This window comes from Anolis carolinensis, chromosome 1 (genome assembly GCF_035594765.1).
Source record: "Anolis carolinensis isolate JA03-04 chromosome 1, rAnoCar3.1.pri, whole genome shotgun sequence".
NCBI lineage: Eukaryota > Metazoa > Chordata > Lepidosauria > Squamata > Dactyloidae > Anolis > Anolis carolinensis.
This window is the reverse complement of record NC_085841.1, coordinates 208,393,509-208,414,308: the sequence shown is the minus strand read 5'-3', so window position 1 is coordinate 208,414,308 and position 20,800 is coordinate 208,393,509. Positions and strand designations below refer to the sequence as shown.

Genomic DNA, 20,800 nt, shown 5'->3' with positions numbered 1-20,800 from the left:
TACGTTGAAACTAGTGTCTTGCATTTGAAAATAACACAAGATAGTTAAGATTGAAGTGTATGGTAATAATGAAGTAGCCCCAAACTTGATCTTAAAAAACATTTCAGGGACAAATAAATGAGGCATACATATTAAATGAAACCTGATCTGATATCATGATATTCTGCCCTCCCATTCCATTTCATTAGTAGTCAGGAGGCAGGGAATACACTGTAATTTGGAATGATGTAAATTTCAGAGACAGAAGGGGAACCAATGTCAAATAGACTTCTTTAACAGCATCTCACTTTCTGTCTCATTTGGCCTTCAGAAGTACAGTAGAGTCTCACTTATCCAACATTCACTTATCCAATGTTCTGGATTATCCAATGCTTTTTGTAGTCAATGTTTTCAATACATCGTGATATTTTGGTGCTAAATTCGTAAATACAGTAATTACTACAGAGCATTACTGCATACTGAACTACTTTTTCTGTCAAATTTGTTGTCTAACATGATGTTTTGGTGCTTCATTTGTAAAATCATGATCTAACTTGATGTTTAATAGGCTTTTCCTTAATCCCTCCTTATTATCCAACATATTTGCTTATCCAACATTCTGCCAGCCCATTTATGTTGGATAAGTGAGACTCTACTGTATCAGAGCTACATCTCCATTGTCATTCTTTATAATTAGTATAAGTAACTAATAGATGCCAGTAGTTAATGGGAAGAGAAAGGGTTGAATTAGGAGTAATTCCTACTCCTAATTTTGAATGGAACTGACTATACTTCAGTAAACCACCAATGCCAATTCAGCCCAACTGATATAGCTCTGCATACAGAATTTACCTTATCTTGATTACAGACATGAAAAAATCTCTAAAACCAGCTTAGCCTAAAGAAGCATTTTGATCGCCTAATTTAACTTTGTAAAGGACATAGTAAAGCTTATAGCTGGTCTCAGTAAACCTCGCAGCTGGAACATTCTAACACTACCATGTAGCTTCCAGTGATCAAAGTAAGTTACTTTATATGTCAAACTAAGATTTCATAATGGAAATAAATACATCACCAGGGGTATGTAGTTGTCATGAAATAATTACACTTCTGGGAGATTACAGACAAGGCTGTACCCCAGGGGGGTGATTATCCCATGATAACCACATCCAGTGAAATTGTCTTATTGTAAAAATAATCTCCATTCACCAGCAAGATATATTATTCAATAGGACACTTTTGAAAGCAGAAAGATTATATTTTTTTAAAGTTTGAATCATCAACTGGATTAGCACTACAGTCTATATACAAAGGGAAAAACGAAATCCACCCATACAGAGTACTTGTTATTTCCTCTGTTTCCTACAGCACAGAGCTGGGCTATTTGGTATTGTAAAAACCTCAGACAGCCATTCTTAAAGAACAAGGTATTCATTAGCACCAGACAAGAGCTTGAATCTCTATGGGTGCAATCATCCTAAACCTATTACATATGTGGTATGACCAGGCAACTTGACAGAAAGTGTACAAATAGGATGTCAACATCCTTGGCAATCCAGTGGGCTGATTATGCACATGGAACTCACAAGAAAATTAGGTTCCTACTAAAAATTATAAGAATGCTTGAATACACAATTGTTTGGTGATACCTTCACATATAGAAAAAGTTCACAGAAGAGCATTAAAATGTCCAGTTAGTCAGCAATTCTGTAATGACCGAGCATTTAAATCTCAGTGAGCACAAATGCATGTAAGGGTTTAAGGGCATGACCTTTTTCCATTTGGAAAGTTATAGTCAATTCCCAAGTCACTGGTTGTGTCATGAAGTAGAGCTATGTCCTCTCTTCTCTGGTCTAAAGTGACACTCTTAACATCAAGAAGCATTTTTAAGACTGTCTACTTGCAAAGGTGTTGAAAGAATGACTTACACATTCAAACAAATTTAGAAATTCATTAAAATGACAAAAAAGCAGATACATCTCCGAAATGGGTCTCTAGAAATCCCAAATCTAAAATTCCAAATTTTCCAGTACTTTTAGCTAGGGTTGTGCAGAAATATAAAAGCCGTCTGTAAATTGCTGAAAGTGCAATTGGCAATTAATAAAGATGGTCAGAAGACAGAGCCGCTTGCCAGTTTCCAATGGATGACTTAGAACTCTAGAGATTCCTGCAAAGAATGCTAGATCTTACAAAACAAGCCTTTTGTTTATGGTCTAGATGTCTAAGGTTAATTCCCGTTGGTTCTACTATATGAACACCGGTATTCAAAATGCTGGGAACAGTAAACCATTACATTAGAACCTTATAAAGCCAGCATTACTACAAATGCCCATCATGGCTTAGAGAGGATATTAATACAATATCATTTAACAGAGGATTTACAGTTTAATTCTTAAAACTGGAAGTGATTTCCAGCCATTTCTAGTTCTGACTCTGAGGTCTTAAAACAGGTTTTGGGAACCAAAACATGGTAATGTTACTCCTAGCGTAGTAGAAGGCACAAGTGGTTTTTATTTTTATTTTTTTGAAAGGGGGAAAATTGGGATAGAAGTATGAGTTTGTAAAGTTTGCCCCCTTAACATAAAGAAGTAGTTCATCCATGAGTTAGATAACTGTGTCCTAAATTTTGATAATGCCGGGGCTGTGTTTTGTTTTTGTCGAGCCATAATCTTATGAAAGCTACAAACTCGGCTAGGCTCATTTCTGAGAAGACACTGTGGAGACTCAGTGAAGTATAGTTATTAGATCGCTGAACTGTATTTTAGTCATCTAATTTCAATTCCCTACTCCAGTGGTTCCCAACCTTTGGCCCTCCAGGTGTTTCGGACTTCAACTCTCACACTTCCTAACAGCTGGTAAGATGGCTGGGATTTCTGGGAGTTGAAGTCCAAAACACCTGGAGGCCCAAAGGTTTGGAACCACTGCCCTATTCAGTCAAGAAATTCACTGGATGATCACTCAGGGCCTTTCCAGACAGGCCTATATCCCAGAATCCGATACTAGGTTTTCTGTTTATCCCAGATTATCTGGAAATGCAGACTCATAAAAACCATTTTAAAACAAAAAACCTGGGTTCAGATCCTGGTATATAGATCCTGTCTGGAAGGGCCCTCTACCCAATCTAGTGGTTCTCAACCTGTGGCTCCCCAGATGTTTTGGCCTTCAACTCCCAGAAGTCCTAACCGCTGGTAAACTGACTGGGATTTCTGGGAGTTGTAGGCCAAGAAACCTGCGGACCCACAAGTTGAGAACCACTGGCTTAATCTATCTCACAAGGTGGGATAACAAAATTGCAAGGAAAAGGAGAACCATACATACAATACGGCAATCATTTGGCTAATTTGACAACTTCATAGAGCTCACAATATACAAATAAATAAATGAGTGAGACAGACATGCATAGGGTATCTCCAGTACAGTACATTCAATATAGTCATTCCTGCCAGTCAGTGATTTCTGGGATTTCTATGCCTTGCTTTTGTAGCATGAGTTACACAAGGAAAATAAAATGCATCCATCCTTAGGATGATGGCACTTCTACTAGTAGCAGAGAGAAGAAACCAGTGATGCACAGGTTTGCCAGTAACTACAGCAGCACAAACATCTCAATTACTCTAAAAATTTCAGTGAAAATTTCAGTCCTTGCAGCACACCATCTGGGATCACTATGGCCCCTTCTACACTGCCAGATAAAATCCAGATTGTCTGCTTTGAACTGGATTATATGGCAGTGTAGACTCATATAATCCACTTCAAATCAGATAATGTGGATTATCTGATCTGATAATCTGGATTATATGGCAGTGGAGAAGGGGCCCCGGTTAGATGGTTCTTGACACCTATAACCAGAAAGGCCATTATTCCTTTCAGAGAAGGGGCACCATAATATTTCTTCAAAGCAATTTCCCATGAAAACATTTCATACAAAGCAGATCTGTCAAATTATTTTACAATAAAGTATTATTCAGGATTGTGACATAAAAAATGTAACACTCTTCAATTGCAGAACTTTTGTTGTCTACCTAAGCTGTTACCAATCTATAGCAACCACATGCATCTGAGAAAACATTTCAAGGTATTACATCACTGCCTAATTAAAAGCCATTTTAAGTGCCTACCTGAGCCATCACTGGAAACTGAGCTTGCATTAATTCCAGAAAGGCCAAACAATGGACATTCTCGGTCTGTGTTTACATGGCCCCATTTATGACATTTTATGCACCTCACGTTCCGCACCTGTAAGATTATGATATCTACATGAATATTTTTCTGTCTCCTCCTGTCCAATGAAATTATTGAATAATAAAGGCTTAGTAAACTATTATGTACACTACTGAACATTTTAAATTCATTGATATGTAAGACCTGGGGGAGAGATGCGCAAAACTTACCTGGATACCAAATGGCTGATCTCTGATGTTCATGTCATCTTTGGCATATCTGTTAAATGCAAGAATATAAGATATATATACACAGAAAAAGAACATTGCTGCTATCTTTTACAGAACATTCAAGCTATACAAAAAAAGAAATAAAAGAGTGCTTCCAATCAATCAAAACTCTAGTTTATAAAAGTCTCACCTGCTAGTTTGAAAGGTTCCAAAATTGTCATTTTGACAAATTTGTCAAGACTTTGATTTTTTTTTTAAAGAGAGGTGCTGATTTCATAGTTGCTGTTGTTTTTAGTAATACACTTTGGTGCATTTTTGGTACTGACTTTTGCAAGGTAGCCTCCTGGAATTCAATGGATTTCCTGCTCTCCAATTACAGGCTGCTCTGGAGGCAAGAAGGTTGTGTTGTATAAATTAAGCATTCTGAATCCAACTATTGTGTGATGAGTTCAATAAAGTTATATGGCCACAGACCTGATCTGCTGACTGTCAATAATGTGGTAAGTGCACTTTGTTAAGTTTGACCTCTATTCATCTGGCTTCCCTCCATTTATGGATATGATCTCAAATAGAGCTCATGGACTCAAATGATACATATTCGAAAAATAAAAAAAAGATTCAAAAAAGTTTCTAGGTTTTTTAATACTGCAGTTCAGCTGGATACATGAAACTGTTAGAAACCTACTGAAAGCAAAAAAAGCCCTATAAATGGCATCCCAATAATAAATAAATAAATCTTACTTTTCACGTGGAGCTACTTTCTGCCATTCAAATTTGTACTCAGTTTCACCCTCTTGCTGAAAAGAATAGCAAAAAAAATTAATGCCAGATATAAATTGTGCACTTTGAAATGCATGCCCAATAAATGTATGTAAAATACAGTAAATTGTCAAAATTACCTCTTTGGTCTCTTGTTTGATTATCAGCATGAATGGAAAGAAAAAAGAACAAAGATAATGCATTAGATAAAATATACAGTTCTGTAGATACTAGCATTGTAGACAACGTTTGATAGGTCATGTACTGTTCATTTGTAGGACCGAGGAAACAACAAAAGCACTGGGCCAAATGACACCAAATTTGGCCACAAAACGCCTACCAATTCAATGAGTGACCACCACGAACAAAAAAACATAAATGCACAGTGACAAAGACTTAAAGACTCCAAAAAGAAATATGATACAGCGCAAACGCTACAAAAGCTCCTTTAGCCCCACCCTCTCCTGTGCGTGGGGGGAAACCGCCCTCTACGAGGGGGCACCCAGCTGCTTACTGGCCTGCTGCTATCTGCCAGAGGCCCTATGAGCCACTCCAAAGTGTGAAGGGATGCTTTTCGCCTTTCCTGGTTTTTTTTTACTTACTTTGTTTTAGTTCAGTCAGGCGCTTTTCTGATGAGGTGTGCCCCCCTCCCCTTCCTGGTACACGCCTCTTTTGCAGCTCAGTCCTCCCTCCGGCCAGAGCAGTGCAAAAAGGCAAGAGCTGGCAGGTGAGCGGGTGGAGGGAGAGAAGGCAGAAGAGCCGAGAGGGAAGAACAAGCAGCGGCTTTCCTTGAGTTTCACCTCAGTGGCTTCCCAGGCGCGCTCTGACAGGCAGCGCCTTGGACCCATCCTCCTGTTGGCTGGGGGCTTTTCCCTGCCAAGGGAAGGCTGTGCCACTTGGCGGCGGCGGCGCTGCTGCTGCCCGATAGGGAGCATGGGCAGAGGCTCCCCACCCAGCAGCACTTTCAACATAAGATTATAAATATAATAATACATAAATACTGTGGTATAATAATACAGGACAATATAATCTCTAATATCAGGACAGTATATAAACAGCAACACTCTGAAAACAGGGACATTCCTGAAGGGAAACAATCAGGGCCAGCTAACACCTCCCAACAAAGGATTCCCCCAGGGAGGAATCAGCCAGGCTTCAAAGCTACAACACCATTAAATGCTAATCAAGGAGACTAATTGCAGCATTCATTCTTGCCTCCAACAGACAAGAGTTCTTTCTCCCACACTAGATATTATTCCACAGGTATTGTCATACCCAGCCACCTTTGGCTTCTGAACCTGATCCAGAAATGAACTATGACCAGGATGAAGCTTATTCTGACTTTTACCTAGTCTACAGAGATCTTTCCAATTACAGCTGCCGGCTGTTGATAGCTCGGATGATTCCTTAATTGGGAGAGAAAGTGAAAATATTACTCCCATGGCGGAACCAGATGTTTTTAGTTCCCCAGAGAATGTGTCCTTCAACAGAAGGGAGTTTCTGCATCGCCAGAGATCTGAGAAACAAGAACTCTGCAGGAGTAACCGCTTGGTATCTCGAGGGGATAACGGATAGAAGGTTTTTCTCTTGGGAACCTTTAGGGAGTTTGGCTTTCCTTGTTTGTGATCAAATCTAAGTTCCATAAAAGTGTTTTGCACCGTGGACACTTCGCGGTGTCAACTTTGCTGTTTCCTGAGAAAGGTTCACCGACTCTAGCTCCTGTTTCTTCCAAATCAAGTTTCCAGATCCTGGTGGCCAGGCCAAGCCAAGCCGCGACTCCCGAATAGACCCGGATTAAGTCTACTTCCTTGCCTTGTTCCTAAACCAAGTTTTGCCTCAGCTTCATCACGTTCCTGCCTTGATATCAAAGACTTCCTAGTGACTTTGGACTTTGTTGTTCTGTCTTGCTTCCTTGTTTTTTCCCCGTTCAAGAACTTTCCAACAGTTTTGAGCGTGTTTCGGTTTCTGGATTTTGGACAATAATATCGGACATTTCCATTCAATGCTTTGGACTAATTCATACCTTTTCATAAAGGACTATTATCTGCTCAACCTTTCCACCTATTCATTCCCGGATTTATAATTGTTTTAATAAAGATATTATATGTTTATTGGTCTCTGTCTGGTTTTCAGTGCTCACGCTGCCCTGGGGTGCAACAGGTATATAAACCACACTTGCTTGCCTGTTTCTTACCTAGGGACATCCATTGAAAATGAACAAAACCTGGCTTCCAACATTAAAAAATCTCTAAAACCAGGACAGTTAATAAAGAACAACACTCTGAAAACAGGGGAATTCCAGACAGGAAACAATCAGCCCAGCTAACAGCTTCCAACAAAGGATTCCCCCAGGGAGGAAGCAGCCAGGCTTTTAGGCTACAAGGCCATTAAATGCTAATCAAGGTGGCCAATTGACTATGCCACAGCAACACGTGGCCGGACACAGCTAGTACATCTATAAAATTATTGGACAAAGCTTTTATATTCCAAAATGTATTGGTGTGCAATATGTGTAATAATCTCACTGTTCTAATACAGTTCTGTGCATATTTATTTAGAAATCCTTACTAAAATGTATGGATCTTCTCAGTAAAAATATAAGAGATTTCAGCCTTAACTTTGAGTTTAAAAATCAAACTCAAAGTTAAGGCTGAAATCTCTTATATTTTTACTCAGAAGATCCATACATTTTAGTAAGGATTTCTAAATAAATATGCACAGGACTGTATTAGAACAGTGGTTTTCCAGTATTCAAACTTTTGATATTATGCAGAACAAAAAATATTTAACCAGTAGCCCACTTCTATAAGCCAGGAGTGGGAATTATGTGACCTTTAGGCAGTATGCAGTTATGATGGGATGGCTTGGCCAGAGGGCAGCCAACCCCACCCGCCATCTTCCCCTCTTGGCCACAGCCATGGCCAGGTTGGCGTGCAGCCACACTGTAGAATTCAGGCACCACTCTAGCTGCCAGGGTTCAATGCAATGGAGTCCTGGGAGTTTTGGTTGGCTGAGGAAACAGACCTTGGGTACAATTTCTTAGCATTTGAGAAAAGTTGTGATTCTTTGATCACATTTAACAGCTAACTTTTTTCTTCGTGTACTCTGTGAATGCACACTAATGGAGAGACTGCGCCTGCGCGGGCTCCAACGGAAACTCTTACAAGCTAAAGTTTGAAATTTGGCGGTAACCCCGCCCCTCTCCCCGGAGGGCATAAAAGGCTGCCCCGTGCACTCACTCCCCAGTTCCTTTTTTTCCACCGCAAAGCTCACATCGGACTCTTCATTCATTCTTATGTTGACTACGCGCTTTAAGTGCTGCACTCAATGTGCCGCTAAAATTCCGGATTCCGACGGCCACGCCAAGTGTCTCCTCTGCCTTGGCGAGGGCCATGTCGTCGGTACCTGCCGGATCTGCCTGGCCTTTATGGCCCAAGCAAGCAGAAACAGGGCTGCTAGGCTTCGAGCAGCCCTCTACGAAAGATCACTAAAGATCACTCGCTCCTGAGTTTGCCGCCTCCACATCAACCTCAATGGTGGCAAGACCTACAAAACCTGCATCGGTTCAAAATCCTCGAAGGGAAGACCCTCGAAACCGCCTTGCACGGCTACTACGGCCACTGTATCGACCCGGTCTGGAAAGGTGGGCCCATCGTTGACCTCAAGCTCTTTGGCCTTGGTAGTTTCCACCCGGTCCCATATGGCTTCACTGCTGTCGTGTTCTGCAATGAAAATTGCTTTCAAAAGGGCCCAGGAAGAATCCCGTCAAGCCCAGTCTGATCCGGCAGCAATCTGCCCCATTCCGCTGACTCCAGGAAAATCCATGAGGGTTCCATCCAAACACCCACCGGCGAAGAGGCGCATGACCCAACGTTCATCCTCCTCCGCTTCTTCTAGGAGATCCTCTCCGATACAACCGGCACAGTGTCCACTATCGCCTTCCCGGTCCCCACCTCCTCGTTCTTCTGATGGGGGGGACTCAGGTCTCTCCTGATCGCTCGACCCACACGGTGATCAAGGTCCTTCAGCCTGTACCTTCACGTCAGCAGGCCCATCAGGAACTCTTTCCTCCTCCTCAGACCCCCAAAAGGGGAAGACAGACGTCTCGCTTCGCTCGAGCTGTTCAGGCCTCCGCCTCTAAGGACCATCAGCCACAGACTTCTGCTGCTCTTGAGGCGATACCTCCTCCAGAGACTGTGCTTTCTTCTCCCCCTCGATCCCCTCAAGGGGCCAAGGAGGATGAGCTTGATGTCGAGCACCTGGAATCAATTCTGTCGGCATTAGTCGTCTCTTTGGGACTCGACCTGTCCCCACCCCATGATGCCTACGAAGTTGATCCGCCATCTCCCACAGACAACATTTGTGCCTTTTCCGACCAAATGGTCAGAATGGCGGATGCTTTGGGGATGAAGATTAAACAGACCTCCAAGGCCATCACCGACCCTGTTTTCAAGAGGGTCCAGGCTCAAGCTCTCCCAGCCACACTCTTACCTTTCCTTCCCTATCTACTGGATGTCATCCAGGCCACCTGGAAGACCCCGTCTTTGATACCTCCAACCTCTAAAAAGATCGAGGCGTGGTATCGTACAGACGACGAGGCCCTAGAGTGGCTAAAGCATCACCCCAACCCGAATTCGATGGTGGTTAAAGCCTCCCAATCTTTGGGCCGACAATTTAACTCTCTGGCCGACAGAGAGGGAAAGAGGTTCGATGCAGTGGGCCGAAAATTATATTCCGGTGCGCTTCTTCTGTGTCGAATGGCAAATTACGGTGCCTGCATGGGGGCGTATCAGCAGATCCTCTGGAAAAAGGCTCAGCCCTTTTTCACCAAGCTCTCTGACGAAGACCATTCCGTCCTCTCAACCCTCCAGCAGGAGGTGGACTCTTTAGTTCACCATCAGACCGCCGGCAAGATGATCAGTCATCCTGTGGCGATCAGGCGACACGCTTGGCTACGATCCTCGGGCCTCTCCTCGTCTTCTAAACAAGTAATCGAAGACCTGCCCTTTGATGCCCTCGGCCTCTTTAACACGGGGACTGATGATAAATTGAAATCGAATCATGACTTCAAAATCCTCGCATCTAAGTGCGGAACCAACCAACCTCACACCTAACGAACCCGATAGTTTCCCCAGAGGTACCGTCGCTTCCCTCCTCAACCTTTTCGCCACCAAATTTTCAGGCGTTCCTCCAGCTCTAGCCAGCACGGCCAGCAACAGCAGCCCCGCTGTCAACACCAGGCCTCTAAGACTAGGGGTCGGGGTAATGCCACTACTCCCCATATCCAGTGTCGAGCCTGACACTCAATCTCCCGGTACCGCCTCTACCTTTGATACCCCTGCCGCCACCATGCCACCTGAGAACCCCGGTCCGAAACTCCCTCTCTGCCACTTCTGGGACCGTCTAGCTCCTTTCTACCACAAATGGGCGTCTATCACCTCGGATGCCTGGGTTCTCCGCATTGTCCAAGATGGTTGTTCGAAAGCCTTCCTCCCACAGGCCGTGTCCTCTCCACCAACCCGTCGCCGGAAATCTGCGCCGAGGTTGACTCCCTCCTAGCCAAGGGTGCCATCCAACCATCTCCATCCGAGCAGGACGCTCGGGGTTTCTTCTCAAGATATTTTACTGTCCCCAAAAGGGGTGGGGGGCTTCGCCCTATCCTGGACTTACGAGCACTAAACCTCTTCATTCTTCCTTCAAAGTTCCGGATGGTCTCTGTCGCCTCCATCCTTCCGATGCTCCAACGAGGAGATTATTTTGCCTCTATAGACTTAAGACCTCTATAGACCTCTATAGATACGCCGCTCTCACAGACGCTTCCTCTCCTTCAAAATTCTCGGTCAATCTTACCAGTTTGCAGTCCTCCCTTTCGGTCTGGTCACCGCTCCTCAGGTCTTCACCAAGGTGGTCGCAGTAGTAGCAGCTCACCTGAGGAAACAAGGCATTATGGTCTTTCCTTACCTGGACGATTGGATGATTGTCGCTCCCGATCCGTCATCCTTACAAAACCATGTATCTTACACCTTGTGCCTCCTCCGCTTGCTCGGACTTCAGCTGAACACCGAGAAGTCACATCTAACCCCGTCCAACAAGATACGCGTTATCAGGGCTCTCTTCAACTCTCTCACTCAAACAGCCTCCCTACCGCCAGACAGATTCCTGGCTCTCCAGCAACACCTGCTCCTCCTCCTGTGCAATCGCAGGGTCCGAGCCCGCTCCGTTCAAGTCCTCCAAGGCCACATGGCCTCCACCGTCATGGTCACTCCTTTCGCCAGGCTTCGTCTCAGACCTCTCCAGAGATGGTTTATAGACACTTTCAAACATCTTCTACATCCCAGCTCCATGTTTCTAACGGTACTGAATCGGGTCCGTCTTTCTCTTCGATGGTGGCAGAACCCGATGAACATCTGCAGGGGCCTGCGTTTTCACCTTCCACTCCCGTCGATCACAATTACGACTGATGCATCCAACTTCGCATGGGGAGCTCACATGGCCGATCTCACGGTCTGGGATCTCTGGTCCCCTCAAGAGAGGTCTCAGCACATAAATCTTCTGGAACTGTTGGCAATCTTCAAAGCTCTCTGAGCCTTTGCCCGCCTTCTTCCCCACAAGACAGTGCAAATCCAGACAGACAATGCCGTGGCTATGTATTACATCAACAAACAGGGAGATACGGGCTTGAGAAAACTGATGTCCCTCTCATCAGAAATTTGGCTATGGTGCATAGCAAGAGACATATCCCTGTCAGCAGTCCACTTGCCGGGCGCCCAGAACACCCTGGCGGACTCCCTCAGCAGGATCGCAACCTCCCCCCACGAGTGGCGTCTCAATCCCGAAATCCTGCATTCCATCTTCGACGAGTGGGGGTGGCCAACTCTAGATCTTTTTGCCTCCCCCTCCAACACACACCTTCCCTGCTTCGGGGCAAGACGTTTTTCTCCTGGACTGGTCAGCCGAACCCATCTATCTCTTTCCTCCCTTCCCTCTGATCCTGAGAGTACTAGAAGGACTTCTTCTGATTCCGGCGTCAGCTATCCTAATAGCTCCCGCTTGGCCCCGCCAACCGTGGTACCCAACTCTCCTACAAATGTGCTCAGGAACCTTCCGTACTCTCCCGACGGTCCCTCATCTCCTGACCTCACAGGGAGGACAGGTTCCCCACCCCGACATTCCGTCCCTACACCTGACGGCGTGGAGGATCCTTCCCTGAGCTCCTTCCACCCAGACCTCCAAACAATCCTCCAGGCGGCCCATAAGCCAGCCATGTCAAAGGCTTACGCATGTAAGATTGCGAAGTTCCAGGCCTTCCTTCGAGATTGTGCCATCGATCCCTCCTCTACATCGGTCCCGCTGGTCCTGGACTTTCTCCTCACTCTTGCGGACCAACAACTGTCCTTAGCCTCGATGAAGTCCTACCTGGCTGCCCTCTCTTGGCACTTTCAATGTCTTGGACAGCCTTCTCTCTTTTCCAGTCACCTTGTCAAGACTTTTCTTCGGGGCTACAACAACCTTTGGCCTCCAATTCATCCCCCGACCCCTGGTTGGAGCCTCGAGCTTGTCCTGTCTCAACTAACTTCCGCACCGTTTGAGCCAATGGCTTCCGCCAATCTCCACCTTCTCTCTTGGAAGGTCGCCTTTCTAGTGGCGGTCACCTCTGCCCGAAGACCGTCTGAACTAGCTGCCCTCAGGGTTGATGAACCCTACCTGCGTTTTCACCACGACCGGGCTGTTCTTCGCCAAGGTGGTGTCTGCTTTCCACCTTAATCAAGATATTGTCCTCCCTGCCTTCTTTCCCAACCCGACTTCCACGCTTGAGCGGAGGCTTCACCTTCTCGATGTAAGAAGGGCCCTCCTTTTTTACAGGAACAGGACTAAGCATACACGTAAGACTCCTAGACTCTTTGTCACGTATGCTGCAGACAAACTTGGCAACCCGATTTCTCCCCAGAGACTATCCCATTGGATTGCTCACACCATTGAACTGGCATATGAACTGGCTAAGTGCCCTCCGCCTCCGTCGATCCGCCAACGGTCGACAAGAGGGCTTTCAGCCTCCACTGCCTTCTTGAGGGGCATTCCCCTCAACTCCATTTGTCAGGCAGCAATTTGGTCCACCCCCTCTACCTTTGTATCCCACTACCGGATGGACTCTAAGAACCTCAGAGACTCGGCCTTCACCAGGTCAATTTTGTCCTCCTGCTTTTCACAGCATTTCTTCCCTATTCAAAGCGAGATCTACTGCCTTTTATGTTTTTTGAGGGTTCACGCCACTTTATTGAAGTGTTTTTCTGCCTCCCTATTGTGCTTATGTAACACTTACTTGCCCCATGTCTTTTCCTCCTGTATGGGGCTATTTGACCTTGCAATTTGTTCTTTGCCGTTAAATGCTGGGTTACCTTATCTTCAGTACTGGTACCTCTGGTACGTTATTTTTCCCCATGCCTTTCTTTCTCGGGGATATTGTTATAATCTACGTTTCTCTCCCTAAGGGTGGTGTTTATAACATGTTATTCTTGTACTTCTCCCCTGATACTGAGTATCACGGTTTGATACATTGACCTCTTGAAAGGTTTTGTTGCCACTGGGTCGTTTTTTTCTCGACCATCTCCTCTTGCACTTGTTTTGCACTTTGTTCCTTAATAAAGCTATTGTTTTTGGACATTCAACTCGTCGGGTTTGCTCTGTCCCACCAGCCTATACCTCAGCTTGCTAGTCTCCATTAGTGTGCATTCACAGAGTACACGAAGAAAAAGGACAGGTTGCTTACCTGTAACCATGTTTCTTCGAGTGTACTCTGTGAATTCACACAATCCTTCCCCACGTGCAAACCTCTCCCTTTCTCGTAGCCTTTGCAGCGCAGGAACTGGGGAGTGAGTGCACAGGGCAGCCTTTTATGCCCTCCGGGGAGAGAGGCCGCCAAATTTCAAACTTTAGCTTGGAAGAGTTTCCGTAGGATCCCGCGCAGACGCAGTCTCTCCATTAGTGTGAATTCACAGAGTACACTCGAAGACACATGGTTACAAGTAAGCAACCTGTCCATTATAAAAGTTCTCAATTTAGTAAAGTATGTGAGTTGGTGGAACAACAGGAATTGGAAGCTTGTTAGAATTAAATCAAAATGGGCTCAAAGAACCATATTATATTTACAACACAAACATAAACAAAACACTGAAGTTACTGAATACAAAGTTACCTTTCTTTGCTCCAGGTGGGGCCTCATACATAAAATTCAAACCATTCTTTACACGTTCATCACCCATAAGCAATCTAAATGGGATGTATAACAATCCAATATCAGAAACACACACCAACATTAAAAAACAAATTTATTAAATTAATTAAATAAATCTGATAAAGATAATTCTACATCAATTCTAGAATAAACTTCTATAATAAACTACAATTCAGTCTTCAGTACTAGTAGTTAAACCTTAAAGTATTGTCAGGAAACTGCATTAAAACTTACCAGTTACATTAGAAACTTGACCAGCTCACTACCAGAAACAGCAGTAGGGCTTATTCACTCAAAATTTAAAAAATACGTTTTCAATGTTTTGAACAAAACTTCGGGATTTTCCGATGCAAACAAATTATGAAAAACTACTAGTCACATAAACCCAAGTATATTCTGGAAGCTATTGGGGCCAATTTATTACATCTATTTTGTAAATAGTGCAGTGGATATCCAGTAACTTCTATTTTTTTCCCTTTCCTTTTGGCAGTTTGTGAGGCTCCCACATAACCCTGGGATAAAAAATTACCCACTGGAATTATCAAAGCTGCAAACTCCTGAGGTAAAGTTTGCTTAGACTCTAGAGTGCTATTTCAAAAACTATGGCAGATAGGCTTATCGATTTTAAGATATTCATCAGCAATTACTGAGATTAGAAAATATTATTTTAAAATGAAAACAAGAGATTAGCAAAAGACTATTTCTATTATCTTATCCTTCTGACATGAATACATTGCTCACAGCAGTTCACCATAGTTAAAATATAAAGGGGAAAGGTATGAAAAAAGAGGTTTTTAAAAAGATTAACTGGGTGGGTTTGAACAGTTTTCTTTAACATGCTTCTACATCGTTGAGGATTCTAATCACTGTCTGACTTTTTCTCTTTAAATATCATGAGTAAAATAATTTATAAAAAGAAATGCATAAGGAAAATTAACAGTTAACTGAGAAATCTCAAAATATTGTCTATTACTATTTCTTAAAAGTAAAGTACTATAGTATATTTTTCTCTAGCATAACATTAGATAAAAACATCACCTGTTGTCATAAGATTCCTGTTCTTTAACGTACTGTTGCATTAACTCTTCTTGTTTCTTCTTGTCGTAAGATATTTTCTGTTCTGCCATCCATACCTAATTGACAAAAATTTGAATTTTTTTGCGGAACTCCATGATGTACACTGATTAAATTTAAATATTGTAATCCAGGCATTTGCAAAGACTGCCGATATATTCACATACAAAGTTTAGATAACATTCAGACCACCACTATACCAGCCAATACCTTTTTTAAAAAAATCTGTCTAGAAATTAAACAACTTAGAAGTCTCATTTATAGCAAGAGGTTACTAACAAGAAAATTAATTTGGAGTATAATAATGACCATATATTTAGGTCCTCTCACCCATCTGTATGCTACACAGTATTTAGAGTAAAACTTCTAAAATGCATTTGAAATAGAGGTCACAAAGATTACGGCTGACATTTGTATCATAGTTATGGATTGGTAACACATAATTATTAATACTGTTCCATATTCAGAATGACTCCATAGTCTTACTGTCAGACTACTGCTCAGCCTATCGTAGTAGTAAAGTTTGTTTGACTGTCAATCAGGGAGCAAAGAGGATAATGTTTCTTTCCCAACAATAAGAAAGGAAGTAAAGAAAAAAAAGTTTAAGCAGAGTAGCTCTCAAACAGTTGGTTAACTTGCAAAGCATCCACTGGCCCTACAGATTGGTCATCCCAGCACTGAACCAAAGATCTGTATGAGTGTTATGTCCCACGGCATAGTATATTCATCTGCCACATTGTGTTTGATTTGTAGTTTGGCCTTCTTGGCCTTCTGTACTCTTAGTATGATGCAATAGCTCCTCCTTTGTACTTTGGCCCTCTTGGCTTTCTGTACCCCTAGTTATAACTCCTCCCCCTTCTCTCTCTGGCCTGTATTTCTTCTGAGGAAAGCACATGGCTGCCCAGCTTCTGGAAAACTATCATTTTTTTCACCTGCTGTAGTGTGATGTTTAGCAAGATTTGCCCAGAATAAAAGATCTGGAACCTTGTTTTGCCTCTCTGCAGCTGAGTTGGCACTATCTGACGAAGTTTCTGGTGTAAGTAATGGTCTAAGGAGATTACGACAGACATCCCCACGGCCTCACACTTGCAACCAGCTTATGGAGTCAGAATGATGAGATTGCTGCTATTTAACATATCTATAAATACCTGAAAGCATAATTAAACAATGAGGAAGTCTTAATTTTTACATTTTAATGATTGTAAAAATGAAGCCAAAGTCAGGACTTCACTTCACTTTCAGATTGTATTCACTCAAAGATAAATTTCCACCCTATTTTACTTACATGTGCCAACTAAAAACCTGGGTACACTTGCCAAGCTGCTGTTGTGAGATTGTCAATGTAACTACCACATCAAACAAGTTTTATTTATTTCATTAAATAAATTTGACAAATGAATAATTCTACATTAATTGGAGAATAAGTTTCTAGTATAAACTGAGCCTCCAGTGGCTCAGTGTGTTAAAGCACTGAGCTGCTGCACTTGCAGACCGAAAGGTCCCAGGTTCAAATCCGGGGAGCGGAGTGAGCACCTGCTATTAGCTTCAGCTTCTGCCAACCTAGCAGTTTAAAAACATGCAAATGTGAGTAGATAAATAGGTACCACTCCGGTGGGAAGGTAACCGGTCCATGCAGTCATGCTGGCCACATGACCTTGGAGGTGTCTATGGACAACGCCGGCTCTTCAGCTTAGAAATGGAGATAAGCACCAACTCCAAGATTTGGGCATGACTGGACTTAACGTCGGGGGAAACCTTTACCTTTTTATAAACTATAATTCAGTGTTCAGTACTAGTAGTTAAACATCAAACAACCTGTCACCAGAAAGAAAACCAATAGCAAATTGTCAAAAAGGTGATCAGCAGTGTGATCACAGTGAATCATTTCACAAGAAGGAAATAAATCTTGAGCACTGACTACAGATACATTTAATGAGAAGGTTAAGAGGTGACAACAGGATGTAGACAATACTATGTAACATGATTTTTGTTCCTAGGTTATAAATATCATTTTCTAATTAGTTCTCTTATAAACACATGGAAAAAGTTTATTAAACTGCAAAAACTTTGTTTTGGCAGGAGATCCTGTAGCACATTTTGCTATAGTTTCCCAATGAATATCTCATTGTCTCAACCAATTCAACATAGTTTGTCCCAACCCCAAAAACAAGGTTTCTGGAATATAACAACTACTTTCAAAGTACATACTGTACAATTAAACAAGAAATAACACTTTCAAACCAGGACCAGATTTTTTTTTCAAATTTTGTTACAGAGTAATCTATGAATCCATTTTTTTAATTGTGTCAGAAGCGACTTAAGAACATACTGCAAGTCGCTTCTGGTGTGAGAGAATTGGCTGTCCACAGAGACATTGCACAGGGGACATCAGGATGTGTTACTGGGAGGCTTCTCTCATGTCCCTGTAAGCTAGAGCTGACAGACGGAAGCTCGCCCCATCTCGCTGAATCAAACCAGCAAGTTTCAGGTCCGCAACCCAACCTTCAAGTCAGCAGTTCACAAGGGTTTAACCCATTGTACCACCATGGCTCCTCTATTTTATTAAAAAGTGCTGGACATCCCATGACCAGGTTTCAAAGGATGACTTTAGGACAGAGGTGTCAAACTTGTAGCCCTCCACATGTTTGGGCCTCCAACTCCCAGAAGCCCTAGCCAGCTTGTCCAATGGCCAGGAATTTTGGGAGCTGAAGTCCAAAACACCTGAACAGCCACAAATTTGATGCCACTGCTTTAGGACAACACCAGGGACCTAGACAGGGACTTTTATATCTAAGAAGTGATCTTTGGCAGTCATGGCAGTTTGGGTGCTCCTTAAGAAATTTTACAAACTTACGTTCTTGATGTTCAGGAGAATTGGACATCACCCTCAGAATAACTGCAAAGATCAACCTTGCTCCCTTATAGGCTCCAGGGCCCTTTGGGAAGGCCCTATATCTCATGATCTGATCCCAGGTTTTTCTGCTTTGAACAGGGATCCCTGCTTTGAACAGGGATATATGGCAGTGTAGACTCATATAATCCAGTTTAAAGCAGAAACCTGGAATCAGATCCTGGGATATACGGCCTGTCTGGAAGGGTCCCCAGTTAGCTGCTATAGAATGGGCTCAAAGGGTCACCAGGGACAGGATATATATTGACTTATGGCAACACCTTAAATTCCATAGGTTTTCTTAGGGAATGAATACTCAGTTTGGCTGGAACCTTTCTCTTAATGTGTCAGAAGTGAATTGAGGGTACAGATAATGTATTTTAAAAAAACCACAAAGTTAAAAACTTGGCATTATACTAGATTTCAGGGTTGTTGTGTGTTTTCCAGGCTGCATGGCCATATTCCAGAAGTATTATCTCCTGATGTTTCGCCCACATCTATGGCAGGCAATAGGCATCTATGCCTGCCATAGATGTGGGTGAAACATCATGAAAGCCTTCGACAACATACTAGATTTCCTTTTACCAGAAGCTGGCCACTTGGGAGTGCTTCTGGTGTCACTGTGAGGTGGTCATCCACTGTGCATGTGGCAGGGCTCAGACTGCACTTTAATGGGTGGTCTGTGGTTTACTCTTCTCCACACTCCGCATGTCGACTTACAGTATCCTTTCTCTTAAAAATTGCCCATGGGTCTTGTTTTTCGTTGGCCAAGTGCTAATCAGGGCATATTCCGCTTAGCATCCAAAACTAGTCAGGATCTGGCTGACTGCCCCTTGAAATACTTGATGGAAATCTTGAAGTGCATTAAATTCTTCATACACTTAAGCAGACATACCATACAATTGGCTCTTCCGCCATTTCCAACTGGGTGATTCTGGGTAACACCAGCAGGAGCTGAGGCTAAGGAAGGAGCAACTACATTGATTTTTTTAAAATCATCATGAGGATGTAGGGATGTCAGGATCCAGTTGCCCAGGGGACGCCTGGATGTGATAACTGGGAGGCTTCTCTCATGCCCCTGCAAGCTAGAGCTGACAGATGGGAGCTCACCCCCATTTAAGGGATTCAAACTGGCAACCTTCAGGTCAGCAACCCAACCTTCAGGTCAACAGTTCAACCCCTGGATTATCCTTGTGCATATGAGCCTGTTCTCCAGTTGCTTGTTGACATATGGTGACCCCTTTGAATTTCATAGGTTTTTCTTAAGGAATCCTTAGAGGGGTTTTTGTGGCTTCCTTCCTTTGAAATTTAGCCTGTGGTACTTTATATTCATTTACCATTCCCCATCTAAGTACTAACAGTTCGGGATCCACCTACCTTCGTGACCGTATTTCCCCCTATGAACCTGCATGGTCTCTCCGTTCATCAGGGAAGGCCCTCCTCTCGATCACACCACCGTCGCAATCACAGTTGGTGGGGACAAGGGAGAGGGCCTTCTCCATAGTGCCCCTCCCCCTCCCCCCCCCCCCGCTCTGGAACTCTCTCCCCAGGGAGATTAGGTAGACCCCTACCCTCCTTATTTTTCGAAAAAGCCTGAAAACTTGGCTGTTCCAACAGGCTTTTGGCGACTGATCTCCTTAGTTGGGGATTGCCTTGTTTGTCCATTCTATTTTTATAGCATTTTTACTCCTTGCTGTATATAGTCTTTAGGTGTATGCCTCCTCCAGCACCTTAATGGGATAATAGTCCCTGGTACCTACCTCTTTCCTAATCTGTACTGTACAAAACTATTTGCACTTTTCTGGCCCACTATCCTTTTTAGGAGTCAACCCAGATTTTTATCAAAGTGTGCTTATTGTTTATTGGTATATGTGATTTTATTTGTTGAAATGTTTTTATTGCTGAGTTTTATATTGCTTGTTGCCTGGGCTTGGCCCCATGTAAGCCACCCCGAGTCACCTCGGGGAGATGGGGCAGGGTATAAAAATAAAATTATTATTATTATTATTATTATTATTATTATTATAACCAGGGGTAACCTTGCTTAGCTTCCAGGAGCAGATGGGGTCTGGTGCTTTTCGGGCAGGTACGGGTGTTTAATTGGCTCCAGGTGTTTAATTGGCTTAAGGGGGAAAGGAAAGGGCCTGAGGCTGTTAGGAATTGAGGGAATTGAAGTCCAAAACACCTGGTGGATCCAAGTTTGCCCGTGCCTGCTTTAGGGTATTTAGGAAACGAGTAATTCCCCTGAAGGGTGACCAGGGGGGAGGGCAGCAAAGGGACGCAGGCCTCTCCTGCGAAGAGGAAGCTCACCTTCTTGATGTTGGACTTGGAGGCCGGGTGGAAGTCTTTTTTGCACATGAAGTTGGCGAAGGATTTCCCCATGATGACGGCGAGCCGGCCCTTCTGAGTGAGCGGAGGAAAGGAGGCCGCCGGGAGTGTTGTTGACAGTCGCCGGAGCCAAGCTTTGACCCGGAG

General features: G+C 43.5%; 1 protein-coding gene across 1 annotated transcript in view; it reads right to left on the bottom strand.

The window, feature by feature from the left end:
• The window catches only part of cir1 (corepressor interacting with RBPJ, CIR1), a 44,588-nt gene extending 23,821 nt beyond the window's left edge, over window positions 1-20,767 (bottom strand). The window contains exons 1-7 of the mRNA XM_062969176.1: window positions 20,636-20,767; window positions 15,400-15,494; window positions 14,323-14,396; window positions 9,285-9,298; window positions 5,112-5,167; window positions 4,371-4,419; window positions 4,098-4,215 (exon numbers count right to left, since the gene is read on the bottom strand). Coding sequence (XP_062825246.1) covers window positions 4,098-4,215; window positions 4,371-4,419; window positions 5,112-5,167; window positions 9,285-9,298; window positions 14,323-14,396; window positions 15,400-15,494; window positions 20,636-20,707 — 478 coding nt within the window. The 5' untranslated portion in view covers window positions 20,708-20,767. The remainder of the gene's footprint in view (window positions 1-4,097; window positions 4,216-4,370; window positions 4,420-5,111; window positions 5,168-9,284; window positions 9,299-14,322; window positions 14,397-15,399; window positions 15,495-20,635) is intronic.
• Between the last annotated feature and the right edge of the window lie 33 nt (window positions 20,768-20,800).